General features: G+C 51.0%; 2 protein-coding genes across 2 annotated transcripts in view; both read left to right on the plus strand.

Moving 5' to 3' along the window:
* The first annotated feature begins 671 nt into the window (after window positions 1–671).
* Window positions 672–3,861, plus strand: LAMTOR2 (late endosomal/lysosomal adaptor, MAPK and MTOR activator 2). Its single transcript, XM_004693831.1, has 4 exons — window positions 672–894; window positions 1,158–1,320; window positions 3,349–3,438; window positions 3,665–3,861. Exons 1-4 carry the CDS (start codon window positions 827–829, stop codon window positions 3,719–3,721), a joined length of 378 nt encoding a protein of 125 aa, XP_004693888.1. The 5' UTR covers window positions 672–826; the 3' UTR covers window positions 3,722–3,861.
* A 1,453-nt stretch (window positions 3,862–5,314) lies between these two features.
* RAB25 (RAB25, member RAS oncogene family) overlaps window positions 5,315–9,861 on the plus strand; it is a 7,810-nt gene continuing 3,263 nt past the window's right edge. The window contains exons 1-2 of the mRNA XM_004693833.2: window positions 5,315–5,478; window positions 8,542–8,737. Coding sequence (XP_004693890.1) covers window positions 5,436–5,478; window positions 8,542–8,737 — 239 coding nt within the window. The 5' untranslated portion in view covers window positions 5,315–5,435. The remainder of the gene's footprint in view (window positions 5,479–8,541; window positions 8,738–9,861) is intronic.

Raw genomic sequence — 9,861 nt, forward strand, 5'->3', positions numbered from 1 at the left:
GGCGCGCCTCGGGCGAGAGACCCCTCCCCGGCGCGACCTGCCCGAGCCGCGCGGAGTTCCCTCGCACCCGAAGCTGCCCCCGCCCTCTGCGCGGGTTAACTCCCGTTCTGGGACAAAGGACTTTCTGTGTCGCCGCTTTATCTCGGTCCTCTGTGGTAACTGGGGAGCCCAAATCCTGTCAGGTTGGGGCTTCTCCCGACAAGGAGGTTGAATTTTCCCACTTTTGGCCGTCCACCGCGGCTCTCAATTCTAGGCTTGACCATGTTTCCCTGAGGGTCAGGGCCTGAATAAAGGTCTGATAAGGACGGGACCAGAGACCTGCATTTTGCCCGTGTGGCCTTTCCGAACCTGGGTTCCCTCAATATTTTCTACCTCCCCACCTCAAAAAATTGTGCAAAACGTAGAAGACTGCTTTGCAAAGTAACCAAACGTGTGCCAGACAAACACGGCGACTTCACAAAAAATTACTGAATCGTGATTGCCAAGCAGACGTGATGACTTTTCTCTCCCCGAAGAGGTTAAACATCCTTCTAGAACTGCCACTGTCCCTTTACTCCCGCTCTTTCCACCCCATAGCCGCGTGGTCTGACTGCTAAGGCGAACTATAGATCCCAGAGTGCCTCGCGCGGCCACGAGGAACTACAGTTCCCAGCGCCCCCCGCGCCGGGACGGTGTGGCGTCCAAACCACAAAAGCCGGGCCAGGAAACTACAACTCCCAGGGCGTTCCGGAGCCGAGCAGCTGGACTACGGGAAGTGGCAGGCGGAGGTCAGCAGGCAGCAACTCCGGGATCAGGGCGCACAAGCCCAGCGTTCGGAGCCACAAGCATGCTGCGTCCCAAGGCCTTGACCCAAGTGCTAAGCCAAGCCAACACCGGAGGTGTCCAGAGCACCCTGTGAGTGCCGATCAAGAACCCGAGTGGCAGCGCTGGAGTGGGATGGCGCGCGGCTCTCGGAGGGAGGGTTGAGGAAGGATTTCGCGGAAGGGGGAAGGGAACAGAGCGGCTTTGCAGGTAGCGGGGACGAATGTGCTGAGTGCTCGGGGACACTGCCCAGCTTCTTGTTTCTAGAAGCGCCAGTGGCGGGAGTTGGGATGGGTACCTGGGTGTTTTATTTCCTGTCCTTGGGTACGTCGATATCCCTTCCTGCCCCTCGCCAGGCTGCTGAATAACGAAGGTTCTCTGCTGGCCTACTCCGGTTATGGGGATACAGACGCCCGGGTCACCGCGGCCATCGCCAGTAACATCTGGGCCGCCTACGATCGAAATGGCAACCAAGCATTTAATGAAGACAATCTCAAATTCATCCTCATGGACTGCATGGTATGGAGAGGGGAGCCATGCCCTCTGTCCCCCAAGGGGATCCCCAGGGAATAACCTGGACCCCATCCTGGATGGTTGGAAGGGCAGGGACAGGATTTCCGGAAGATTACTAAACTAGTCTGCAACAGCATTTATGATAGGCAGGACCCTCTGCATCAAATGATGGTGAGGAAAGAGTCCTGGACCCGAGGTCTGACTGAGGTTCTCAGCCAGCCACTTAACCATTTGAGGAAGCTTAGGTAAGTCACCTTAACGTCTCACAGCTTCCTTATCTCACTCCTAAGATGAAAACAATAATTTCCCTACCACCGCCACCTCACATTATTTTGGAGGTCAAATTGAAGAGTGGATGAAAACTGTTGAGCGATGTGCAGATGTAAAGTGTTTTCATCCCAGATTCACAGAACCATGGCAGAGTCTCCAGAACCTAGACTAACCCCTTCAGTTTACAGAGAAAGGAGATGCAGTCCAGAAAAGGAAGTAGCCAGTAGACTGAACTTCTGAAAACAAAACTGACAGCTTTGTTCCAATATTTAGGTCTTTGGGGGAAAGTAGCAAACAAGACAGACAAAAACTACAGACCTACTAACGAAGCTTATAGTCTTATATATGCCTTAAAACAAGTAAAATATGTATGTTTGGTAAAATAAGGTTGTAAATGTGTTTTGTAAAGTATGTATGAAATTTTAAAAATAGTACGATAGATTTTGAAATTGGAGAAAGTAAAGGAAGGAAGGAAGTGAGATAAAGGCAGACATATGTCAGGGCCAGTCTCACTGAAAAGGAGGCATTTCACCAGAGCCGAAGAAAATGTGAAACTCTGAGGGAAAAACATTTCTGACAGAGAACAGCAAGTGCAGAGGCTTGATATTTGGTCAAGCATCAGGGATGTTGGTGTTACTGGAGCGTCATGAATGAATAGAAGGGCAGAGAAGATGACACTAGAGAAGTAGCTGGCACATCACCTGTTCCCAATGCATAGTGGCGACATGGTGAAAGTTTGCTGAATGATTAAAAAGTCCCCAAGGGTGAACTCCAGGATGGGTTTCCATGTAATTCAGTTGCTTACCTCTTTCCTACCCTCTCCCCAACCAAGCATGTCATCTCTTAAATTGATGACTCCTTTTGGGTGTAGCCTAGAGCTGGTGTGATAGGGCCTTAGCTTTCAAACATTTTAACCACAACCCAGCCATAAACACTTTAAATTAGTGCCCATTTTAAGTTATACACACTAAAATAAGTTTCATGAAACAGTACTTCCCTAACTACTTGCAAAGGACTTTGTTTTTCTCACTTTCTTTTAGTTGCTATCAGCCTTCTTAACTGAGTTCCTAATTTTGGGGTCAGACCTGCATTTTGAAAAATATTACTACGGGAAAAGAGAAAAAAGTTGGGTTATTGCTCTCAAGTCCCTTATAGTATCTTTGGAGTGAGCCCATAATAGTAACATCACTCATTTAAACAGCCCTTTGCAGGTATGAATTTTCCTTTTACTAGCACCTTTACCCATTGGGGTGAAGTAGGGCTTTCAAAATGGGAGACCAAGTTCCTGGGAGATCAAATTTCTCAGAATAACCTGATTAGTAAGTAGCTGTGCTGAGATCCGATCTGAGCTCAAAACCTCATGTTGGGTCTCCCTGGTGGCCTAGGGGTTAAGTCTCAGCACTATCATTGCTATGGTCTGAGTTCAACCCCAGTCAGGGAGTGACCCACCTGTACCACAGACCTCTCCTGTTTTGTCCACTGCTTCACTCAGCAGTGTATGTCAGTCTGTTATGCTCCCCACTCTGTCTCTGGTGATTCCTCTCACTCTCCTACCTCTGCCTATACCCCAGTTCTCCTATGCTAAAATAAATAAGTTAAACTTAAAAAACAAAAACCCTTGTGTCTAGGACAGTGGTCAAAGCACCACTTCTGAAGCTCCTAGGACAAATGGAAGCAAAAGGTAATCTCAAAGGGAGCCTTTGAGGACAGAGGGGGCTAAGGGGGTCAGCTGTGCATCACATCCGGTGATATCACCCCCCCCAGGAGGGCCGTGTCGCCATCACCCGAGTGGCCAACCTCCTGCTGTGTATGTATGCCAAGGAGACCGTTGGCTTCGGAATGCTCAAGGCCAAGGTGTGTATGTGCCAATTCCTGCACAACCCTGGGTCCGGCCTTCCTGCTCCAGCACTGTGCACTCCCAGCCCCACCTTTCTGGAGTCGTCCCCACGTCACCCAGTCCATGTCTGGCATGGGCTAACTCCCAGGAGCAGCAGGGGTGCTGCATTAGGTGCGGGCTGGATTTGGGATCCCTGTAGTGGCAGACCATGGTGGGGATTGATTTCTGCTACCTCTCTTGTAGGCCCAGGCCTTGGTGCAATACCTGGAGGAGCCCCTCACCCAAGTAGCAGCATCATAGTGGACATCAGTGGAAGCTAGAGTCAGAAAAGAGATGACCATTTAGAGGGGCAGGGCCCCCTGGGGAAACCCTTCGGGACTATGGGGGGGAGGGTGAGATTTTTTTTTTTTTCCAAGAATAAATTTAAACTCCTGCCTGTGTCTTGCCTGCTTTCTTTGAGGGAGGTCTCAGCAGGTGTAGGGAGGAACAAGGACTGCTTAGAGGACTCTTCACACCTTTCTAGGATGGCTTTCCACATACTTTCCCACCCCACTGTGACTTCCAACAGCCAAATGGTTTCTGGCAGTGGTGCCTCAACTCCCCTGGTCTGTCCAGTGATGTGACATCACCAAGCCCTTCACCTCAGAGCAGAGTCTTCCCCACCTGTTTGGCAAAACATTGGGAGTACAGAGAAGCAAGGGGCTTGATAGAGTCATGTTGGAGGAAAGGTACAGGGAGGGAGAGGCATGGAGCCCACTTGCTGGCAGTATGGGAAAGCAGGCATGCCTATAGGTAGATGCTCATGGAGAAGCAGGGCTCAGGAGCCTCTTGGACCCAGAAGGGGGCAGTGGGGTAGCTACCTACCGGTCGGGTCCGCAGTGTTCTTAATCCTAGTTTGCCCTACTGAGGTCCTGCTGTCTTTCCTGGTCTTCAGGGTATCAATAAGGGGACTTCTCTTCTGTCCAATAAACTTCAGTTTAAGGCTAAAAAAAAATGTGCGTGTGTATGTCTATATCTATATACGTACACACACACACATATATACTTAGGCCCTGGGGGTTGCCTTTGAGGTTGTGAGGACGTCTGCTAGCGACCTACAAGGGGCCATCTCTTTCCTGCTAGGCATTCATGTGTTTACACGAACCTCCAGATCTTGAAGACCCTTGCAGACAGGAGGTTTATGTGAGCCTCAGGTCCTGGAGAGGGAGTAGAAGCCCACAGCATGTCGCATATGCCTTCATCTCCAGACCCTGGTGCTGTGCTGCTGTGCTCAGACCCCCAGACCATAGTGGCTTTTTCTGCCCCAGTTCTCCCCACTCATTGTCCTTAGAGCTGGGGTAGAGGAGAGTAGGAGGTAAGTTACAGCCCCACCCAGCGTAAGAAACTGCTCATCCCAGGCTGAGCTGTCCGGGAGGGGCCACAGTTGCTGTAATCAAGCTGCAGGTCCCAGAGCTCTGCACTGCAGCCTGATGACTGGCACCCCATCAGCCCCTCACCTCACCTTCCACTGGTACCCCAGCTATTCCTACCAGAGACTTCAAAGGGGAAAGCTGGAAGCCAAGTAGATTTCTGTTCTGCTGTATGGCTTGCTAGCAATGCAAACTTCATCCTTAGTTGTCTCTCTGAAGGTCCTGTCCCAGTCTCAATTCCTCCTACTAGCACCCCCTAGAGCCCGCTCAACCTACTCTCAGGAGCCCTCCCGAGAGCCGGCACCCAACCTGTCTAACCTGTCTGACGTCATCATTTCTCCACCCACCTGGGCCCCAGGTCTCCAGCCGCCTGCTCTTCCTGTTCTCAGTTTCCGTCCTCTCAGCTTCCTTACGCGCCCCCACCTGCTTAGCCTCCCTCAGTCCTGCTTAGCCTAAGTCAGCCCTCAGCCCGACATAGTTTCTTTACCCCCAATGAGAGGAGGAGCGGCTCGCGGCCTCTCAAGAGCTGAGGGTTGAGGGCCTAGAGCCAACGCATATACCTGTCACCTCTGCCCCTGAAGACACAACCTCCATGCGGAGCCAAGATGGGGAATGGAACTGAGGAAGATTATAACTTTGTCTTCAAGGGTGAGTTGGGGGTCTACAAAGAAAGAGGATATTTGAGAGAGACCCAGAAAGAGACCACCTGAGCCAGAGGGGGCAGATCCTGTCTTTAAAATCTTACCTTTAACACCACCCTGCCCCGCCCCCACCCCCAGCCGGGACTCTTCATTCCCTGGGTTAAGAAAGAAGCTGCAGGGAGTGGGGGAGGGTCTGGCAAAAGTCCTGGAGCTGCCAGGATGCTTCTGCTTCGAGATGTAAATAAAAATGTCGATCTTGCCTTAATAGTGCCGAATAAGGAAAACCAAGTCCCTGGAACTAGCCAAGCTACCCCAGAGGTGGAGGGCAGACTTCTGGGGGGACTTCCCTCCTAAGAAAAGGAAAAACAAACAGACTTAAGAGGAAAAAAGGAAACTTTGGGGCAAATGTATAGGAAAGAAGAAGGCTACTTCCTCAGAGAGCTGGGTAAAGGCACAGGGAAGACAATGAATTCGGAACAGGGCCCAATAGAACCCCTAGTCCTCCAAGGGCCATAGCCTCCTCTGGCTGCCCCTCTGCCCCTTGGCACGTCCCAAATCCCAGTCCCTGTGATCGTATTTCATGCACCGCTTTTCAGCTACTATGTTTGGTCCCTCTAGTGACCACCCCCCTTCACTCTTTCCCCTACAGTTTGCAACATCTCCGCCCCCAGGCTCCTTCAGGGCTGGGTGGACTAGCAGAGCTAGGAGTCTGGCCAGCCACCCCGCCCCGCCCCACCCCACTGCCTCTCCCAGCCTCAGCCCCGCCCTCAGACACCTGACTTTGGCCAAGGAACCTGTACTCTTGGCATCTTTCTCAGGAAGGGGAAACAGTTTATTGTACCCTTACTTTGTTTCAGTCACTATCTTACTAGTCACCACAACAACCCCCAAATGTCATCTTTCTTTTTTTAAAGATTTATTTATGTATACAGAACTAAGGTACAGGCCAGAGGAGCAGGGGAGGTGAAAGGATTCACCCGAGACAGAGTGGACAGCAGAACAGGCAGATAGATGAGCAGCAGGCAGGCCAGGAGAGGTCTGTTGCGCCATGTGGACCATCTCAGGGGCTGGGATTGAACTCACACAGAAGCAACCCTGTAAGCTTCACAGTGCTACACTTTAACCCACTGTGCCACCAGGGAGGGCCCATTGTGTTAAAAAGGAGTCTTTATTGATTTTATAAACAAGGCAACTGAGACCCACAAAAGGCAAGCTATCCATTCAAGGTCCTATAACTAACTAGTCAGTGGGGGCTAGGGCCCAGCAACCGTGACTACCAGTCTAGATGCAGCCTGCCTTTCCAGAGCCATCTTAAGTAGCCCCCTCTAATCCTAGATGGTATGCTCAGTATTTTTTTTTTATTAAAGATTTATTTCTTTTCTGCATACAGAACTGAGGTATAGGCCAAAGGTGCAGGGGCGGTGAGATAATTCACCAGAGTCACCTCCCTGGCTGGCCTGGATGGAACTCTCATAGAAGTGGCCTTGGCTAGCTTCATAGTGCTGCGCTTTAGCCCGTTGCTAAACCCTTCAGTATTGGTACAACCTGTAGGTTGGGTTTACATTAGCTCCCCCGCCTCTAATCCAGCCCCCAGCTCACTCACAGGAGGTGTGGAAGGGGGAGGAAGGCCAGGCTGGGCCGTGGCTGCTGGCCATCAGCCCACAGTCTCTTCATGGTCCCATTGGTGGATCCCTGAAACTCTGAAGGTCAGGCGCTGCCTACCAATAAGTGTCCTAGCAATAACAGACTATACACTCACTGTATCCTGGGCAATAGCTCACTTGCTTCTTGTAACAACCCATAAAATGGATGCTATTGCCATTTTTCATGTGGAAAAGTTCTGAGAGGTTAAATTATTTGCTAAAGCCACACAGGCCTGGTCTAACACCCAGCCCCAGGCTCAAGCATCATGAACACTGACCTTCCAAAGAGACAACTGGACCCCAACTTTCTACACACACACCTCCACACCTTCCCCTCCACAGACATGTCACCTGCCAAACTTTTCTCTCCCATACTTTAATGCACACTCTGCTCCACTTGCAAACACACACCGCAGACCTCCCAGACATATATGCTCCTAGATCATATACTCAACATGTTCCCACACTCCCTAGTCCAGAAGTGGGTACTCCCCTCTGGACCTCTACCATCTCTGCCCACATTTATAGAGCTAACCTCTCTAGACGGCCCCCACACTCTGACACCCACAAGTAGTGCCTAGGTATCAGTCCATCACCAGAAATGCAGGTCGACTGCAGCCAGGTCACAACAGACCAGGCCTAGGGTCCTGGAAGCCCCTTAGTCTTTCTGTCCTCTTGGCCTTTCTTTTTTTTTTTTTTTTTTTTTTAAAGATTTATTTATTTATGCATACAGAACTGGGGTACAGGACAGAGGCTCAGGGGCGGTGAGAGGATTCACCAGAGACAGAGTAAGGAGCAGAACAGGCAGATCGACGAAGTACACTGCTGAGTGGAACAGCGGGCGGGCCAGGAGAGGTCTGCCACGCCATGTGGTCACCTCCAGGGCAGGCGGGAATTGAACTCATGCTGAAGTGGCTTTAGATTCTCAATGCTGTGCTTTAACCCGCTGCGCCACCAGGGAGGGCCTTGGACTTTCTTTTTTCAAAATATTTTATTTACTTATTTTTGCATAGAAGAAGTAGAGTATACATGGGAGGTTGTGGTGAGAGGATTCACCAGAGACAGAGTGGGGAGCAGAACAGACAGATGCACTGAAATACACTGCTGAGGGGAAGAGCAGGCGAGACAGGAGCGGTCTGCTATACCACGTCACCTCCCTGGCCTGGGATTGAACTCAGGCCATCACAGTGGGCATTCATGACGGTAGCACTGAGACTTAACCCCTAGGCCACCATGGAGGCCCCTTATCTTGGCCTTTCTGGCCAGGATGGATGAATCATGCGGAGTTACAGACCCATTCTCTGCCAGGAGACCTGGCTCTCCCTCAGTTATCTAAGCTCAGCTGCTCTTTCCTGTGGGCGCACTCCAAGCTCAGGTGATCTGGGGGTTACTGCCCGGAATTCAGCTCTTATCTCTCTGTCCCTCAGTGGTGCTGATCGGCGAGTCTGGTGTGGGCAAGACCAATCTGCTATCCCGATTCACACGCAATGAGTTCAGCCACGACAGCCGCACCACCATCGGGGTCGAGTTCTCTACCCGCACAGTCATGTTGGGCACCGCTGCCATCAAGGCTCAGATCTGGGACACAGCTGGCCTGGAGCGATACCGAGCCATCACCTCGGCGTGAGCCTTGGGCCTGGGACCGGCTGGGGTAGGGCTGGGGCTGGGAAGTCAAACTCACCTCTGGAGGAGAGCAGCAGGCAGGAAGCAAGGACACTGAGCAGTGTGTTTCCAGGATGCCAAGGCCCAGTGGTTAGTGACGAGCAGTGAGAGCTGCAGTCTGAGATAGGGGCATAGCACTGACTACTGGGACTGACGCCAGAGTCCCAGTCCCATCTTACCAAGCCTTTGCCCCGTGCCCAGTGAGGTACAAGGCACTTTTCTATGAGCACTTTGTAGAAACCTCAAAGGACCACACGAATAAGATATTATAACTAATCCCTGTTCAAAACATAAAGCTGGAGGCTGTAGCAGGTGAAGTCAGGGTGGAACTGGGATGGGGCCAGCTATGGCATAGAAAGCACCCCTCATATATGCCCAGGGCTTTACACCTGGTAAGCATCACCCTCTAACCACAAACATGAAAGCTATACACATCACCTCATTTTTTTTAAAGATTTATTTATTTATGTGTGTATACCCCAATCTGTAATTGGGGTACAGGCCAGGAATGCAGGGGTGGTGAATAGCTCACTTGCTTCTTGTAACAACCCATAAAATGGATGCTATTGCCATTTTTCATGTGGAAAAGTTCTGAGAGGTTAAATTATTTGCTAAAGCCACACAGGCCTGGTCTAACACCCAGCCCCAGGCTCAAGCATCATGAACACTGACCTTCCAAAGAGACAACTGGACCCCAACTTTCTACACACACACCTCCACACCTTCCCCTCCACAGACATGTCACCTGCCAAACTTTTCTCTCCCATACTTTAATGCACACTCTGCTCCACTTGCAAACACACACCGCAGACCTCCCAGACATATATGCTCCTAGATCATATACTCAACATGTTCCCACACTCCCTAGTCCAGAAGTGGGTACTCCCCTCTGGACCTCTACCATCTCTGCCCACATTTATAGAGCTAACCTCTCTAGACGGCCCCCACACTCTGACACCCACAAGTAGTGCCTAGGTATCAGTCCATCACCAGAAATGCAGGTCGACTGCAGCCAGGTCACAACAGACCAGGCCTAGGGTCCTGGAAGCCCCTTAGTCTTTCTGTCCTCTTGGCCTTTCTTTTTT

This window comes from Condylura cristata, unplaced genomic scaffold (genome assembly GCF_000260355.1).
Source record: "Condylura cristata isolate star-nosed mole 26May11 unplaced genomic scaffold, ConCri1.0 scaffold00040, whole genome shotgun sequence".
Classification (NCBI taxonomy): domain Eukaryota; kingdom Metazoa; phylum Chordata; class Mammalia; order Eulipotyphla; family Talpidae; genus Condylura; species Condylura cristata.